An 18679-nucleotide genomic window follows, 5' to 3' on the forward strand; every position below is an offset into this window, starting at 1 on the left:
CTGCCGGGATTAGAACTGGCACCCATGTGGGATCCCAGTGCGTTCAAGGTGAGTAGCTTTAGCAGCTAGGCCACTGTGCTGGGCCTCTTGGTATTCTGTTTTCAGGAGATTTCTCATCCTAAGCCCCTGTGAGTGGCATTCAGGTGGCTGCCTTTTGCCCTCTTATGGATGACGCTGCCATGCTGTGTGTGCCAGTTTTCAGCTGTCTGGGATGTGCCTGTGTTTTTGGCTTGTGTGCTCTGGGACTCTTCCGAGCCAGGCTTGAGCTCCAGAAGCAGTGGGAAGGAGTGTGTGTGCCCGGGCCCTGAGAGCAGACTTCCTCCTCCCGTTGCTCCCATTTTCACTGTACGAAGAAGATGGGCCAGAGCTGTGGTTTCTCCTGTCTTCTCCGGGTCTGAGGCTTGTCGGAGCTTTGGGGAAGAGGAGAGAGCTTGGCGATGGTGAGAACGCTTCCCCTTCCGTCTGCTGTTTGTAATCTCCGGGGAAGGCGTTTTAAGCAAAGGGTTCCATGGATACAAGTTCTGCCCCTCACAGGAGCAGATACCTTCATGAACAGTCTGCAGGGTTTGGGGTTAGAAATGAACTTGCTGGAACACCACTCGGTCTGGACCTTCCTGACCCACTGAAGGTCAAGGGGTCGTGGGGAGACCCCAGGTTAGGCAGGAGCCAAGGGCTGCCAGTCTGGGTGGGCAGGTTGACTTTGCCCCATGCCTTTCCTTTGTTATTCTCCGTGGAAGCTTATGGTGGCACACGATGGTGGCACAGTGTGGGCTCAGGGGGCATTCCACTTGGGTTCTGTAGGTTGTGTTTGTGTGAGCTGGGATGACTCTCCTACGGACTCGGTGCCCGTAAGACAGGCATGGTCCCTTTGGCATAGTTTGATATGAAGATCCAACAGTGTACCTGGCTCCAGGTGGCACTCCATCCTAGTTAACATGCTGACATCACTGGCATCAATGGCAGATGGTGCAGCCCCTCTTGTCCAAAGTCTCCTCGTGGTGCCACCCTCTCTTAGCACCAAATGCGGGCATGCTATGTGTTGTGTGGTCCATGGGCATGCCTGGACCCATCTTCCCAGACTGTTCCTGGGGGTAGAGAAGGCAAGATCTGCCCATCTCCTGAGGAGAGCGATGGACTGGGCACACTGGGCAGCAGGAGTCAGTGTTTAGACAGGTGTCCTACACATCCAGGCCAGATTCTGGGCAGCATTGGGGGTGACAGCCCTGGTGGTCATGTCTAGCTTTGGGGCCCAGCCAGCATCAGCATGTCAGAGCTGGGAGCGGGATGCTGGCTTTGGCTTGCTCAGAAAGACCCCTTGGAGCCAGGATGTGTGCTCTTCCCGGGGAGCTCGTGTGGGAGCTATCAGAGCCTGGGATAAGCCAAATTTAGTTTGGGGTGGAGGGAGCAGCGGCCAAGCTGAAGGACAGTTCCCATGTCCATGTGACTTGCTGGGACATCTGCTTGCTTGCATCACAGCACATCGGAGCTTGGCTCTGGAGCCGATGGTGTGTTTGACTTCCATGCCTGGGCACCACACCAGCTCCTGGACTTTTTGCCATCCTGACTGTGAGCTCGTCCACAGCAGGCGCCTGACCTGTGACAGGTGCTCCAGAAGGATCGGAAGCTCTGCCAGGTTGTGGTGAGTGCTGTGGGAGGATGCTCTGTGAGCTCCTTTTTGGCTCTGGCTATGTCCCTGTGAATCATGCACTCTGAGCTGGGCTGCTGTGGTTGTCTTCCTTCAGCTAATTAGGAGTTAATTATGGTTAACTGCTGCATGCACCAGCTTATACGGTCTTGCTTCAGCCACTTCCCAGCCTCAGATACTCATTTGTGAATGTGCTTTTACTCACACAGGGCTTGCCTCTTTTCCTTTCTACCCTCCACCCAAGCTGAGCAAGTGTATCGGGTACTTCCTAGCTGGCCCAGGGCACTGCTAATTCCTGGGGATGCACCAGAGGACATCACCCCTGTGCAGGGCCCAGTGCGGGACACCAGAGGACATCACCCCTGTGCAGGGCCCAGTCAGTGCGGGACACCAGTGAGGGCGTCACCCCTGTGCAGGGCCCAGTGCGGGACACCAGAGGACATCACCCCTGTGCAGGGCCCAGTGTGAGATGTTCTGCAAGCATACCGACTGCCCAATTCCACACACTGGAGGGATGCGTAGGTTCTGGAGAGTGGGAGAGGGACTCTGCCCTAAATGGGATGTTATGTTGGAGGGCCTAGACCCAGGAAGTGTCATTCCATCTGTGTACACTGAGACCTGCAGGAATTAGGCTCCTACAGAGAGGAAACAAGATGTGAGAAGGCTCAGAGATGTGAGAACCCTGTACAAGGGGACCAGCTACTCATTATCTGGGTCCTTTAACTGTAATCAACAGGAACAACTTGCACAAAGCAGCTGCTTGGTCGCTGCTCCCCAGGTCCTTGTGGAGGGGACTGGCTTCCAGATGCAAGTGGCCTGGCCTCTCTGTGTCCAGTCATCGGCTCCCTGGGGGCAGTAGTCGGTTCCCTTGATGAGACGTGGTCTTGATCTCCACCTGGGGTCTGTTACTCTCCATGGCGTCAGCCCCATTTTCTGCTGTAATCCACTCTGCCGCCCCGGTATTGGGTGTCCCCTCTTCTTGTTCCTCAAACCCAAGTGTAGGTGTCTCCAGGACCAGACGCAAACTCCGTAGTGTCCAAGCCCAGAAGAGGCTCCTGGCTGCTGGGTAGATGGGCTGGTGGCCTGCAAGCTGCCCTCCCTTTGGCAGCCCTGGTCGCAGGGAGCACCGACAAGGAGCGTTTGCTGGTACTAAGCGGCAGCCCCATGTGCCCTGGCCGCACCACAATCAAGGGAGCCATGTAGGAGCTCAGCCTGAATTTAACGTATGATCCTGCCAGTTTCATGTTAGCAGATCTGTTTGGAGCTGGAAGTAATGGGCCGTATCACATCTCAGAGCTGCAACACTGCCTTATGTTGATGTCATCACCGGCTTTTTATGGAAATTATTAATAAATCAGTATTTCTATCTGCAGCGGTGTTGTGTCTATAAATATTTAATTTACCTCCAGGTGCCCACACTTTCTCCGTCTTTGCCCTCAAGTCTGCTGAGCGTGCTCTTCTCTGAAGCGCCGTTCAATAGATTAAGTTATCAGTAGGGGAAAGGCTGACTTTCTCTTCACGTGGCTCTGTCTTTTCAATCACTGTGTGGTTTGGCTGAGGGGATTAGGACTCAGGTGGAGGGAACACGACGTCTCCCTCATGACAAAGATGAAAGATCCGTCCAGCCTCGGAAAAGGCGACACCTGCCAGTGGTGGCCTCGCGTGAGTGGAAGCCCGCTGGGGTCGGCAGGTGGTTCTGCTTCCGGTAAATGACATTTAGAATCCGCACAGGGTGTCTGATGTTTTCTTTCCACAGAGAACTATTTTTTGTCCTTGCCGCCGACTCATCTTCCGAAGCCTGGAGCTTTGATGCTTGCGAAGGGACAGGCGGAGTGCGGGGGACTGAGACTCTGGGTCGACCCTGCGTCCAGAGCCAGTGCTCTCCTAGCAGGGGGCAGCTCCAGCCTCGCCGCAGAGGATGGCCACTAAGAAACAGCAAAAAAAAAAAAAAAATTTCCTTTCTGACTTCTCAGGATCCGATGTGAGCTAACTGTTGCTATTATCTTTTTATTCTTCTGTTGCAGGAAATTGCAGCTTATTTAATAACATTTGAGAAACACGAAGAATGGCTAACCACTTCCCCTAAGACAAGGTAATGTCCCCGATCTTGCAGTTTTTTTTTCCAACATGCATAGTGAATGGATTGATTCTTATAGAGGATCTGGTTTGGTCCGACAGTCTTTGAGAATGCCACCTGCCAGCTTGGACCACATGGGCCAGTTCGTTGACCAGAGGTACCGCTAGCAAGTACGGCTGGATGGATGCCACGCGGTGTGGCTGCCAGCCTGTGGGCTGGGCCTGGTGACTCAGGCTGGACCCTGCAGTCGGGTGTCAGTTAGGCAGGCGTGTCAGGGAAAGCTTGTTTTGGGAACGGGCCTACCTGTCAGCAGCTTCCCCCTGGAAATGTGAGGTTTTAAGGAGAGAAGTGAGTTTGGAAGCCCACTTTGATCTCAGTGCATTGACAAACTCTAAGCCAGGCTCTTCCTGGTTGGGGCAGGAGGGTGCTGTCTGGGAAGAAGCTGGGCTGGGCTTGTGGTTGGGTACGCGACAAATGTCCCGCAGCCCAGGCCCTGCCACAAACACTGACTTCCTATTGCCACTTGGGGATAGAGGGACCGGACACAAACAGTGGACCTGCGTGCCGGAGGCAAGACTTCCTGTCCTGACTTTCTGAAGAACATGACGTGGGGGCTTGGGGTCTCCTTTAAAGGCAGCGTCTTCTTTCCTCCCCTTTCTAGGTTTTCATTTTCCATGAGTTTCCTTCTAGAAGCTTCCAGTTGCTGCGCCTTGGCTCTGAGGGGATAGGGCCTGGTATAGATCAGCTCACAGCACAGCTGGGCAGCAGGTCTGAATGTGACAGGTGGGGAGGCCCAGGCTGTCTTCTAGAAGCACCTGGAGTCCCCAGGCTGGCGAGCTGGGACTGGAGAGCGGGGTCTGAGCTGGACCTGCTGCACCCTCTGCTAAGCTGTGGAGGAGGCAGGGCCTCATCCGTCACCTGTTTTTTGTTTTGTTTTGTTTGTGTATTTGAAGTTATCGCTCCCAGAGGCTTGGCTTGCTGTCACTGGTCAGTGTCCTGTAGCTGAGGCCAACCCTCCTGTCTGGGGCCAGGTCAGCAACGTGAAAGATTGGGTCCCGAGACTCCTGGTCCCTAGGGCGTTCTATTTGCAGGAATGGGGCTGGGGCGAGCATCTGGCCTGAAGGGGGTCAGGGCTACCGTGAGGCGGGGAGGCATTCGACATACATGTCTCAGACCTGTCACGCTCATGGCTGCTTGCTCCAGGACGTCTGCTTCTAGAACTGTCATTCCCCTAACTGAGGGGTCATCCCGTGAGCTGCAGGGCCCAGCTGATCCAGGTGTGGAATGGGGGCCTCAGGCTTTGCTATTCCCAACATTCCTGGGTATGGGCTGGGACCACTTACTTGGAATCCTCCCCTTAAAACAAGCAACCTAACACCACCCTCCCTCCTTGGAGCAGAAGGAGGCAGGTTTGGTTTCACTCCGGGCTGTCCCCTGACTGCTCCTTCAGCGTTTCCGCGAGGCCCTCGTGGGCAGGCAGCAAAAGTGCAGGCAGGAGTGTCCCTAGAGTAGGTCGGTGTTTGAGTTCAGACCCACAGACACATGCTGAGCCTGATACAGCAAGAGGGTTGAGTTTCTGCCTTGCTTTGGGGTTTCAGTTGAGACATGAGTGTCATTCGGAGTCATGCCTGACTAGGAGTCAGCGACACCCCGCCTGAGGCCCAGCAGGTGCAAACACGGCGGAGAGGGATCTGGGTGTTAGCCCCGACTCAGTCACTTGGTGGCTTGGCCAGTGTACCAGATCACTCCCCTGTCTTCTTCCTATGTGAAAGGAAGTTGAAGTAGGCCCTACCCACCCTGCGTTGTTGTGGGCATCAGATGTGATGCTGTCCGGAACTATTTTCCCACCCTGCCAGCCCCGCTTTGAGTCGTGGTGCGGAGGGGCCCCCAGCCTGCCGGGGCTCCCCTAGAGCTTGGAGGGGTGCATTTCTTTCCTGAAGCCAGAGGGAGGAGACAGAAGGTTTCCGTTGCTGTCATAGCATCCACTCTGTGTTTATGCAAAGCGCTTCGTCCCAGGAGAGAGCAAAGTTGCTGCGCTTGTTCAAGGATCTTCCTGAATTAGTTGTAGAGTTGAATTTGGATCCCCCACCACCCCCCTCCCCGCCACCTCTAGGATTGAAATTAATTGGTGCTGTTAACTGCTGAGCCTGTCCAAGCTGGCCTCTCGGAATTAAGGAATTAATGGCACCAACACCCTGCTGAACGCACAGGCGACGCGGCTTCTGTTTGCCCGCTGCCGCCACTGCTAATTTCATTTTGGAAAATTAATAAAAATGAATTGCACCGCTGACATTTATAGAGTTTCCTAATAAAATGATACATTGTTTGTGCGGAGGAATCCCTATTAAATTAATTGCTGTAATCAGTCCACATATAGATGTTGGTACAGAGGCTGCGGAGGGACCTACGGCCGGTCTCTGTGGCTTGCTGATGGTGAGGGTTATAAATTTAGCCCTCGCTCAGATCCTGCCCTAATTACAGAGAGGGTCCCGGGAGCCCGGCTCACCTGTTTAATAATGAGGTGTGCTAGGAGGATACAGCATCCGGTCGAAAGATCACCCTTCAGGACGCCTTTCACTGTGCTTGCCCTGGGCTCAGCTCCCAGACAGCATTTGGAGACCTCGGGGTTCGCCGTGCTCCCCGGTCCTCCCGAGGACTTGGAAGGAGGAGTGTTCCTCATTCTCGGTTCCTCCTGCTCCTCCTTCCCTCTTCCAAAGTGCTTGCCTGCCCGCAGCCAGGCCCCTTCCCTCTGTGTCTTGGCTCTTCTCCGGAGTGCCTGTGCCCACCTGTGCCCAAGGTGTCCTTGCCATTCCTTGTTCACTTACTCACTGCCTCACTGCCTCCTCTAAGTCTTATTCTCACAGTCAGAGGAGTTTTTAGGCGACGTGATCCGTGACCACGGCCGGACGCCCTCGTGTGAGATCAGAACATGAGCTTGAGTGATGCCAAGGAAGAGATCTGAGTTTGCTGCTGGTTCCTGCTTTTGTTTCTTGTTCATCTAACCCCAGCGTTGGCCAGCTGAGCTAGTACCTGCTCCTAGAGGCAGGGCGGGCCCGTGCACCCCCAGGGCTGCACAGGGAACAGACGGCAGCACGGGTCTCGGAGCCAGCTGCACTGTTCACAAGCTTTTCTTTCCCACTGCACTGCCGTGTCCAGAGGGCGTGGGGGATTTGAAGGTGTCACTGGTATTCCTCCCCAGGCAATCACTTCCATGAATTCTGAACCCCTCAAGGGACCCAGGTGCCTGCGAGTGCCCCTCTCTGCTGCTGAGGGTGGTTCAGGCACACCAGCCTGGTGCTCTCCTGAGCTGCCCTGCCTGGTCCACCTTGGCTCCTTGTGCCCAGGCTGCATGGGAGAGATGCAAAGGGCAGGTGCGGAGCCAGCTGGAGGCAGGCAGGTGATTGCAGGGATGAGCCATTCTGGTCATTTATTCTCCATCCCGTTCCCGGCCCCGGGACAAGGGCCAGCTTCTCTGGAATCCGAGGACGCAGCAAGCTCAAGATTGAAGTGAAAATGCTTCCTGCTCAGGAATCCTGTTAACGCTGGTGGGGAGGATGGGACATGCTATTAGCTATCTAATTAATTCATTAGATTGATACTGATAGCACCTTGACACTGAAACACTAAGGGTCTTGTAATAGAATTTTTCTATAATGAAGACTAAACACTTCTTGCCAATAAGCAGTAAACAGGCATGGGAAAGTCATGGGTTTTTTTTTAATGTGTTTGGATAGCGTCTCTTTTGCACCAAATAAACTTCCCTTTTGTTTTTTTTTTATCTGTTTGAGATGCAGAGAAGCCCCCATCTGCTGGGTCACTTCCCAAATGCCCAGATGCCCCCACTGGGCCAGTGCCAGCAGCTGGGAACTCACTTCCAGTCTCCCACGAGGTCAGCAGCAGCCATTCCCACTGCCTCCCAGCATGTCAGAGCCAGGTATCACACCCAGGCCTATAAGTGCTAGCTAAATGCCTGCCCTTAAACCTACCTATACATTCCATTTTCCCATGAGCCACGTGTGAGGTGTAGGGCCCCGGGAGTGTGCACTGCCTTCCACCACCTGCCCCTGTCTCCCACCCCAGTGCTGACTGCAGATCACAGTTCAGCCTGAGTCCTGCAGGCCCCCTGGCTTGCCCTGCACCTGCTCTGTCGGGTCTCAGCCTGCATCCCCTTCCCAGCCCTGGTCACCGACGTCCCTGTCCCTGTCCCCTTGGCTTCATGCTTGTGACGTCACACCTGACTCAGAGGCTGGGGCCGTGCCGCCTCCTCTTGCCAGCTCGTCCTCCCTGGCCTCCCTTGGAGTTGCTCCCCTGGGTTCTCATCCCCCCTCTCTCTGTTCTGTTGGTCTTACTCTCACCTGCCATTTTGTTTCTTGTTTTTGTCTCTTTCCCTAACTCCTTTTTACTCTGCAGAAAAAAATGCCTCAAGAAACTAAAATCTTCCTCCCTCCCTCCCTTCCTTCTTTCCTTCCTCCATCCTTCCCTCCCTCTCTCTCTCTCTTCGCTCGCTCCTTTCTCTCTCTCAGCAGGCATTTAGCTCAGCAGTCTTTGCACCCTATGCCAGAGTGCCAGCTCCGAGTCCTTGCTCTGCTGCCACCCCAGCTCTGTCCACGCATGCCTTCACGGGCACGGGTGACGGCTCCAGTGCTTGAGTCCTTGCTGCCTATGTCAGAGACGCAGACAGACCCCTGGGCCCCCGGTTTTGGCCAGGTGCAGCTCCAGCTGTTGGGGGCATTGGGGAGTGACCCAGTGGGTGGAAGACTATTTAAACAAATAAAATAAATGTATTTGCAATATTTTAAAATCATTCGTTATGTATTTGAGAGGTAGGGAGAGATAAATAGAACAAGAGGGAGGGAGATATTGAGAGGGAGGGAGAGGAAGGGGGAGAGAGAGGCAGAAAGAGAAATAGTGGGTGCTCCCTCTAGTTCTCTCTCCAAATGCTAAAATAGTGGCTGGGAGCTGGAAGCTCAGTGCAGGTCTCTCCCGTGGATGGTAGGAACCCGGCCAGTCACTGCTGGCTCCCAGGGTCTGCGCTGAACAGCCAGTGGGAGTCCTGAGTCAGAGCCTGGAAGCGATCCCTGCTACACGGAGCCCGCTGAGAGCCTGCTCCCCCCCAGGCAGTTTTGAGGAGGGTAAATGCACAGCTGCTCCAGACAAGGAGGCCTGGCGCTGAGACCCTTGGCCACAAAGCCCCTCCCACAGCTGGTGCTGGCCGGCCCGCCCCCTTCTCCCGTGGACCACTCTTGCTTTGGAGGGAAGTGTGTTGCGACCTCTCTCCAGAAGGCCATCCAGCATGCCACGCACATCTCTGTGACCGTGGCCCGTGGACACCTCTTGTCTTGGTGTGGTGTGGGTGTGTCTTCTGGGATGGCTCTCACCCAGGGGCCCGTGTTGCACACCGGAGACTTCCCGCCCGGCGATGCCTCTGATCTCTTTAAGCAGGACACCCTGGCCAATGAGGAATATTTCTGAGAATAAAAAAATCTGCCCCTGGCTTTGGGCTCACAGAAATGGAAAGGCATTTGCACGCCCTGTCAGTGCCCATTGACTAATGTTGTTGCTGTGTTCTGCCTACCAGTTTATTCTTAGTTTCTTCGTGCCCCTCCTGCACTTGGGAAGTGGGGCTTGGCCGGCGTCCCTGTAACGGGCCCTGTGATGTCCATGGTGTTTCCTCTGCACCAGGTGCTCGCCACGGAGACGGGTGGGCCTGGGGGTTGCGGCATTCTGGGGCAGGAAGGGAAGGCGTGCTTTGGAATAATCTACCTTTCACAGCTGGCGAGTTAGTGTGTGACGAGCAGTTAGCCGACGGCCTGGGCGTTCTGGGCTGGGTGAAGCGGTGTCACTGGCTTTGCTATTCTTGGGTTCCCCACTGCCCTTCATCACGGAGCTTTTCTAAACAAGTGCACAATCAATCAGAAGCAGAGCTGGGACGTCTTCTCTTGTTCTCCAGCTTGGTTGTGTGACCCAGTTTCCACATGAGCCTCTGCTTGGTGAGCAGTGTGTGTGTGTACTTACACCAAATGCACACACATGCTCAGGAGCACCAGACACACGGACAGTTCCACATGCTATAGCCACACTGCACAAGGCCCGTGAAACAGGGACATATGCACACGGTCCACAACCCTTGCATGTGTACAGTACAGAAACACACACACACACAGGTCCACACATATACCCCTAAACCCACAACACTCACATACATACACACTAATACATGTTTGTGCATAGGAACACATACACAACCCTGAACCCACAACATTCAATCACACACTGCTACCTGTACTCGATGCTGTCCTCTCTCTTCGTTCTATTATTCAACAGCACGAGGAGAGAACATTTTATTCTAAAAGAAAACATTAGGGGCTGGTGGTTTGGCATGACAAGCTAAGCTACTGCCTGCAGTGCTAGCAAGTGTGGGTGTGAGTGCTGGTTCAAGTCCCGGCTGCTCCACTTCCAATTCAGCTCCCTGCTAATGGCCTGGGAAGGCGGAGGGAGGTACCCTAAGAGCATGGCCGCTGCCCGCAGCTGACAGCCTAGCCGGGCTCTGGTCACTGTGGCCATTTGGGAAGTGGACCGGTGATTGGAAAATTTTTTCTTTCCTCCTGTCTCTTCCTCTTTCTCTCTGTAACTCTGCCTTACCGATAAGGAAAATAACTCTTTTCCAAAATAGACAACATTAATGTTTCCGTCCTGGCGGTTCCTGGCCTCTCTTGGTACGGAACTGAAGTCATCAAGCTGTGTAGTTTGGGGTGACCCAGGGCCCGGGGGAATGCATGTCCTGACTGTGTGGCGCCTTGGTGACTCGGGCAGTGCTTCTGGCCATGCTCTGTGGCATCTGCAGGCCCTTGGCGCCGACGTCTTCCTGGCTAGGTGCCTTCCGCCTGCATGGAGTCGGAGCTCGTCTGTGGAGGAGCAGTAGCCTGGAGGACAGCTGGCCACAGGCGTAGGGAAGGTTGCAGAGCTAGGCATGGATGCTCACAGGCAGTGCACTCTGGAGCAGCGAGGCGGCCATGGAGGCAGGCAAGGGGGCTGCTGTGTCTACAGCCACACTGTGACACAGACCACCTGCAGGTGCCAGACACCACAATGTCCACATATCACTGACCTGGGCTCTGCACTGCACAGGGGGAGGCTGCTGGCTGGCACTGGGAGGAGGCGTGGCAGTGAGCTTGCTTAGTCCTCAGCTGGCACCCAGTCCTCTCCTTCATGCGGTTGTCAGGGGGCACTGGGGCACTGGGGTTGTCTGCTTATTTAGTGGATATGGTCTGATGGCTTCCCCCGCATGATGAGCTGGGTGTGTGACTAAGCAGTGACTAAGATGGTCAAAGGGCAGGGACTTCACTCTGGAGAGCGTGCAGGAGCAGCTACCCCACAGTAAGTTCCCCGAGGGCTGAGTTCTAGGCAGAGGTCTGGATGCTGTGTCTTTGTGGTGAGAGGCAGTCACAGTAGGGAGAGCAATGCAGGTGGGGCCCGGTCTGGGGGTCTGGGTCCATGAGGCCATAAGGGGGCAGGCTGGGTGCAGTGAGAGCCCCCATCCCCACAGCCGGAGCAAGCAGGTATGTGAGTAAATGAGACCAGCACTGTTGCCCTGGCTGTTGGGGGGATGGTGGGGAATGAACCGGCAGGATGTTGGGCGGGACCCCAGGAAGGCCAGGCGTTCTTCTAAGCTTGGCAGAGAGCCCCTCAGTGCATGGAGGGGGACACTGGGGCCCCATCTTTCAGAGGGCACCCATGTTCTTCTAGCTACTGCCCCCTTGGTACCCCAGAAGTCACAGTCGGATCTGACCTCAGTGATGGGCCCCCCTCCCCAGGCCAGAACCGGTGTCTGTGGCTCAGGATTTGGCAGATGCCAGCTGCCTCCTGACTGCCCCTCCTGCCGGCCACTGTCCTGTCCTCCTCCCTGCCCCTCCTGCCGGCCACTGCGTCCTCTCCTCCCCACCCCGACAGCTGCTGCTCCTACAGGTGTAGCTCAGTCCCCCTTCTGTGGGGCAGAATCCTGACTGAGGCTTTAGGGGTGAGACCTGGCAGGGGACTTGGTGTGCGGGCTGTTCTCTGCCGTTCTCTACCATTCTCCGCTGCCAGTGTGGGCGAATACTGAATGCATGGGCGAACAATTCTCTCATAGATTGCCAAACTTCGAGTTCTTTTGAGCTGTTGCCCAGAATTCCATGGCAAGAAGCTAACCTCTCCGCTTTCCAAGTGAGCGGCTTGTCACAGCTTCTCATTGAGAAACCCTTATGAGGGGCTGGGATTCCCCACGGCAGGCTCGCCCCCTGGTGCTTCATTTCCTTGCCCCTCGCCAGAGGGTCTGCAGGAATACACACGAGTCCTGCAGTTTATTAATTTTGCATTAAATAATTAATACTAAAGTTAATTGATGAATTATTCAATTTTCAGGTAGATGGAATGATAAATATTCATAACTTGTTTTATTAAGGGAATTTCCATTTCCTATGTCATTAAATCTAGATTAACGAAGACTAATTTTAAATGAAGATTGAAAACAATTGTGCTTTGGAATTAATTTAGTAAGTTGAGGTGGGTGCTTTGTGAGTTTATCCCATGCTGTAAAGTTGGGGTTCAGTGTCTGGAGACGGGTCTGAACTGGCTGAAGTGACACAGCTGTTCATTCAGGAAGCAGCCCTAAGTGCGCTGGGGACTTCTACAATGTGGCAGGTGAAGTTGGAAGGCAGACTCAAATTGTGCCCTGCCTTCCGTAGAGCAGGTTTCTGCTGCCAGGAGTTGCCGCTGAGGGGTCACCCACACTGAGTGCAGCCTGGTGCAGGGCCTGGTCAAATCCCTGGGGGTTTCCCCAGGAGGTGAAGGATGGCTTCGCCTTCTGGCCAGATGCTCCGCTATGAGCTGGCTGCAGCTTTTGTTTCCCGTGGTTTTATGTCCATCCTGTTTCTGCTCGTTTGTAAGCATGTCTGCAGATCAGGAGCCTCCATCCTCCTCACGGCCCGGTCAGGGAGCTGATGTCCACGGGTACACTGGGGACACAGAGAGGGAAGGCAGAGGGAGCTGGAGGGCAGGCCAAGGACGGGTGCCGGGAGAGCAGACATGCACTGCCTTGCTTGCCCTGTCCAGCCACCCTTCTCCACCCGAGAATGAGGCCGTTGAGACCCAGCGGTCATTCTGCTTGTCCAGTCACCCCGGTTGAGGCTAGCATCATTCTGACTCACACGCGAATGCTTTCCTCTATTACAGGTCTTAGGGCCACTCCCAAGGAGTGGGCACGTGGGCAGACCGTGCCCTTTCACTCGGCCAAGTGCTCCTTGTTGGCTAGTGTCCCCTGGCAGCTCCTGTGGGTCCCCCGGCTTTCGCTGCCAAGGAGAGCGCTGGCTGTGTGGGCTCAGGCGCCTGCCCTCCTCCAGTCATCCCTCAGCGTTGGAGCAGAAAGAGGCTCCTGCCGGCAGGTGATGCAGAGTCCTGACATGGTGGTGTCACTGAGGGAGGCGCCAGGGTTGGATCCGGTTCGGGCTTGAGGCCTCGTTAACCAGGAGGATGAGATACTATTATTGACACGCAGCTTGCAATGGCCGCCTCTAGGGAGCTAGTGCGGAAACCCCCAGGACAGCCCCTGTCACCGGGTGTGTGTCACCAGCTCCGTGCCGTCCAGCATTTGCCAGCAAGCCTTTACTGCCACGTGCAGGGGCTGCTAGCCGGCCCTGCACGGTGACAAAGGCAGTGGAAAACACGGCCCCGATCTAATTGGAGAGACATGTCACGCATATCTGAGATAACAAGAGCAATGGCAGACAACACACAGAGTGGAGCCGGTGTGTGTATGTGTGTCTGTATGTGTGTGTGTGCACGCACGGAGCTGGAGGAGGAAGGCAGATCGGGGCCAGGATCAATTGGATTCAATTGATTTCAATGGGAAACCCAGCACAGCAGCATTGGTCAGGTGAATTTCAATCAGAAGAGTGTGCTTGGGCAGGGGGTGGCACGCTTGGGCAGGGAGTGGCATTGGGCAGGGGGTGATGCACTTGGGCAGGGGGTGGTGCGTCAGGCAGGAGGTGGCGCACTCGGGCAGGGAGTGGCACGCTCGGGCATGGGGTAGTGTGATCAGGCAGGTGGTGGTGCCCTTGGGCAAGGGGTGGTGTGCTCAGGCAGGGAGTGGCACACTCGGGCAGGGGGTGGCACGCTCGGGCATGGGATAGCATGCTCGGGCAGGTGGTGGTGCCCTTGGGCAGGGGGTGGTGTGCTCAGGCAGGGAGTGGCAAGCTTGGGCAGGTGGTGGTGCCCTTGGGCAGGTGGTGGTTGGCTCAGGCAGGGAGTGGCAAGCTTGGGCAGGGGGTGTGTGCTCAGGCAGGTGGTGGTGCCCTTGGGCAGGGGGTGGTGTGCTCAGGCAGGGAGTGGCACGCTTGGGCAGGGGGTGGCTTTTCTCACCTTTAAGTTGCCTGGAGGCAGATGAACAGGTAACCTTGGCCTAAGAGATTGTGTGGTTCTGGGCGCAAGCAGTGCCAAGTGCTAAGGTGCCAAGGGGCCGGGAAGCCAGGCCTTCTAGAGGGGGTGGTCTTGGGAGGTGGGGGCTCTTGGGATGGATCCCTGTGTGTGTGCCTTGTAGGCAGGCGGACCCCAGGGGGCAGGAAAGGAACAAGGTAGACACCCAGAGTTCCTGCTCAGACAGGAAGAGGACACACCTAGACCCCACTTTCCGAGAGCCTGGGTGGGCACTGGGATGTTGAAGGCTGCCCCAACCTGGAACTCCAATGCCTGTCTCTCTAGTTTGAAGCCTGTCTAGCTTGTAGGGCCACGAACAGGCATGAGTAGGCGGTCACCCAGCACTTCTCAACTAGGGAAGCCCCCTTCCTGCCAACCCCGGCCTCAGGAGCCGTCCCTGCAGCAGCTCCCACTCAGACAGCCCTTCCTATCTGTCGAGGACATGCTGGGGTTGTGGGCCACAGTGATGGGTCCTCCCGTTGGCTGGAGTGACACCGAGGATGGTGGTGGCCCGGGTCTGCAGCCCAGACCGTCCTTGGCTGTAGGTGGGGGGAGTCTTAGGGCACCTCGCCCAGGAGCCCTGGGCTTGGTCCCCTGTGTAGGGCTACCCTGACCAGCCTCATTTTAGGTTGTGATGGGCCTCTCCTCTTTGGTTCCTTCTGGGGACAGGGTGGGCTCAGTGCTGTACCCAATTTTGGTATGCTTTCTGCACTATCCCCTCACGGCTGCTGGGAGCCTTATGCGAACAAGGAACCGAGTGCATTTTCTGGGCTCTGGTACCCTTCCCCCAGCCCTCCTTCCCGCTGCTTTGGAAGTTTTCTCTCCTGGGCGGCAGGCCTGTGCTGAGCCATTTAATAGACATTGATTAGAAATGATTTGAAGCTGCTACACTTAAGGGGAGTCGAGAAACCAATAATTAATCCTAGCTACCGTGTGCCCAAGAGCCCAGTGGCTAGGGTGGACCACTCTGGCCCTAAGCTTCGGTTTTTTGCCTTCAGAAGTTCCAAGGAACTGGCTGGGATTGTTCAGTTCTCAGCCCACATGCTCCTTCCCGAATGGCGGCTGGCACCTGCAGGTCTAGGGATGGGTGTGCCTGGGAGGTGGGGTGGGGCTCCTGCCTTTCAAAGGAAGTCACTTTGTCCTCTGGGCTCCAGGGTCCGTGCTGTTCCCTGGCTTCGATCCCGCCCTTCTGGTGGTAAATGATGCCCAGGGACCTCCAAGTTTAGGGGACCTGTGTGCCTCCTGTCCCCAAGTCATCCCCATGCCTTCTGCTATTGCCTCTGTAACACGTTGCCTGGAACAGGATGGCTCACGGTGCTTCAAACTGGCCGTTTCACTATTCTGTGGGTGTCACTGCCCTTGCTGGTTGCCACCAAGCTGTCAGTGGGCCTGAGTCCCTCATGGGAGGCCTGGAGGAAAGCTGTCCTCCACTTGCCCCACTACCCCAGACCCCCAGCTCCCCTTCCCTCCCCCTGCGAAGCCAGCAGCATCTGTCACCTCTCTGCTGCCTCCAGCTTTCACATTTGAGCTACTGGACTTGTTTCGGCTGTGGGACAGCAGGTGGACAGGGGACAGGTTGTTTCCTGCCTCTGGTCCCCAGGTTTCTTTCTCTCAGGGGCTGCGGTAAAGATGAGATGAAATGACCCGTGGAGGAGGAGTGGCACCAGGTGGCAGGCTGAGCGCACTCATGGTTAGCACCGCACTGAGCGCCATTGTTTTTAATCTGACCATGTGGGTACCTCCCTGGTAGAGGGTGGGGGTTGGATCTTCTTAGCCCACCACCTGGAGCCCACAGAGGGCTGTGTGGGTTGCTGGGGCATCGTATGACCTAGTGGCAGGTGCGTTTGCTGCAGGACCAGCGCCCGGAGCCATTGGCTGCTGGGCTGTTCCTTTACTTGTGGCCCCCAAGCCCTTTGCCTTACTCTGTGGGTGTTGGGGCCATGGGCTGACCGTGTCCTGGGCCTCCCTCCAGAGTCCTGCGGGCTGTCTTAGCAGTACATTTCACTTGCTAAGTTCTCTCACCCTCCTCGAAGCATCTGAGGGACTCTCCTCGTTTTCTGCTGTTAGTGGCGGAGGTTGCAATGCTGTGCCCACTCGGCAGACAGAGGAGGCAGGTGCGTGGCCTGCCTGAGTCACGAGCCGTGGCCAGCTGCAGAGCCAGTGCGTCCTCTCTCAGGCCCCTGTGCCTTGGGCTCTTTTGGGGGGTCCTCTCTTGCCCCTTTCTGTCCCTCCCTCTTTGGCGACAGCTGTTCTAGGGGCCCATCCTGTTCTTGGTGCACCAAGGAGACATATCTCACCCCGGCCCCAGGTCTCCAGGACTCTCTGCCCTCCGTCCCTGTGGAGTGGCTGGGGGAGGGAGCAGTGGATCCTGCTGGTTTCTGCCTTCTAGACCTTGCACAGGGTGGGATGGGGACTGGGTACTGGCCTTCTGCCCTGTGGGATGGGTTGGTGCATTTCTCCCACACTTCTCCCTTTGCCCTTCCCGGGTGGCCTCAGCCCTCTTTGGGGGTAGTCTGGCCCTGTCTCTGCCGGTCCTACCTCCCTGGACTCCTGGAGAGCGTAGCATCAGCATGGGAGAGGCGAAACTTGCTGAAATGCAACGTGTGCGGATGAATTATTCAGTGAGTCTTGGTCTGACTTGATTAAGACCAGGGTCGTCCTTTCCTGTCGGAAGCTATGGACAGAGGCCCGGGACCTGGAGGGCTCCTGGGGACCAGTGGAGCTTGGCGAGCTCAGGGTGGGGCACCGTATGGGCTTCCGTGTGTGCTTTCGGCCTTGCACCTGTGTGACTCCCACCCCCGACCTTGGTGGGAGGAAAGAGCCCTGGGTCTGCAGAGTGAGCACAAACCCCAGGTCAAGGGTGTCTCCACCTGTCTCCCTGGGTCCAGAGAAAAGAACTTGGGGCCCTGGCGTGGCTTCCAGCGAGCCTGCCCAAGCCGACAGGAAGGAGGCGTCCCCAGCATGGGCAGGCCAGGGTGGCCCGGATTTATCCCTGGTGTTTAACACCATCATGGAGTTCAGGAGCTTGTGGCATTTTAAATGCTGTAGAGATTAATTTATATTCCAACACGATAATGAGGAAGCGCCTTTTGTCCAAGAGGTGAGATATGCAAAAATAACCTTTAAGCTTCTCATAATTAACCTTTAATGATATTCTCTCGCTTTAGCAATATATTTTATGCTTCAGAACTGTCACGGACAAAAGGAACTCAGCACTGCTTGCATCCGAATGCCTGGCCAAAGTGGGCTCGCTCTCACGGACCGGCTTTGGCCTCTTCCTCTCTCAGTCCAAGACCACCACGGGGGCGGGCTACAATAGTGAAACAACCGTGGGAGCCCGTGGGTTTGGGCAGTCTACTATGGCTGAGTCTTCAAGGTGAAACCTTGCACCTTGCTTATGGCTCCCGACAGGGCTGCTAACACCTGGATCCACCCTTTCTCTGTCCTTGCTCCTCTTGACTTTGGCAGTCAGCGTGTCCCTCAGCATCCCCCGGGGACTGGATCCAGGACTGCCTGCAGATGCCGAAAGCCATGACAGTGCTTAAGTGTCTTGGACAAAAATGGAATAGTATTTCAAAAGAACTTATACACATGCTTCCATAAATCATACTTCCTTATTTTCATTTTATTTGAAAGGGGCAAACATATAGACACAGATTCTATCCATTGGTTCCCTCTCCGCACATCTGCAGGAGCCAGAGCTGGAGTAGATGAACCAGGATCCCAGAACTCCACGTAGGCCTCCCTGTGGGTGGGGAGGACCCAGGCGTCTGAGCCATCACCACTACCTCCCAGGGCAGCCATTAGCAGGAGGCTGGATCAGAAGTGGAGTGGCTGGGGCCTGAGCCAGGCAACCGACACACCTTCAGTCCTCTCTGGGATATTTACAATGTCAAATGCAACGTACATGCTGTGTAGTGGCTGCAATGTGTTATTTTAAAATTATTGTTTTCATTTGTGTTTAACCTTTTAAAAAATAGTTCCAGTCTGTGGTCAGCTGAATTGGCACAGGCAGAACTGGCAAATGCAGTCTGGCCGGACCTTACGGCGCACACGGAGCCTTTCCCAGGGTCCCCGTGATGTCTCAGCACCATCCCGTGGGGACGCGCTGGCCCCACACTGTTGGCCTAGGTGTGTGTGCATGGGTGCTGAGAGCAGAGGCAGAGCCCCCTACAGGGTCACCTTGCAAATGCCCAGCATGGCCAGAACTGCTCTAGGGCTGAAGCCAGAAGCCAGAAACACAATTTGTGTTTCCCAAGGCAGAGGAAGGAATGCTAGCACTGGAGCCATCATGCTGCCAGCGAGAATTGATCCTGTTACTCCAGGGTTGGACACAAGTCTCTCAGCCTCTGCCCTGGTCCCTGATGTGTATGACAGGTTGGACCATGTGATTACCTAGACTGAGAGAGGAGGCACTGGGCCACGTGATTGCCTAGACTGAGAGAGGAGGCACTGGGCCACGTGATTGCCTAGACTGAGAGAGGAGGCACTGGGCCACGTGATTGCCT

General features: G+C 55.7%; 1 protein-coding gene across 1 annotated transcript in view; it reads left to right on the top strand.

Annotated features, from left to right (window-relative positions):
- CAMTA1 (calmodulin binding transcription activator 1) overlaps positions 1 to 18679 on the top strand; it is a 698792-nt gene that overhangs the window by 259038 nt on the left and 421075 nt on the right. Inside the window, exon 4 of the mRNA XM_040987850.1 lies at positions 3670 to 3737. Coding sequence (XP_040843784.1) covers positions 3670 to 3737 — 68 coding nt within the window. The remainder of the gene's footprint in view (positions 1 to 3669; positions 3738 to 18679) is intronic.

The sequence above is a fragment of the Ochotona curzoniae genome, unplaced genomic scaffold (genome assembly GCF_017591425.1).
Source record: "Ochotona curzoniae isolate NIBS_2020 unplaced genomic scaffold, NIBS_Ocur_1.0 contig_4792, whole genome shotgun sequence".
NCBI classification, from domain to species: Eukaryota; Metazoa; Chordata; class Mammalia; order Lagomorpha; family Ochotonidae; genus Ochotona; species Ochotona curzoniae.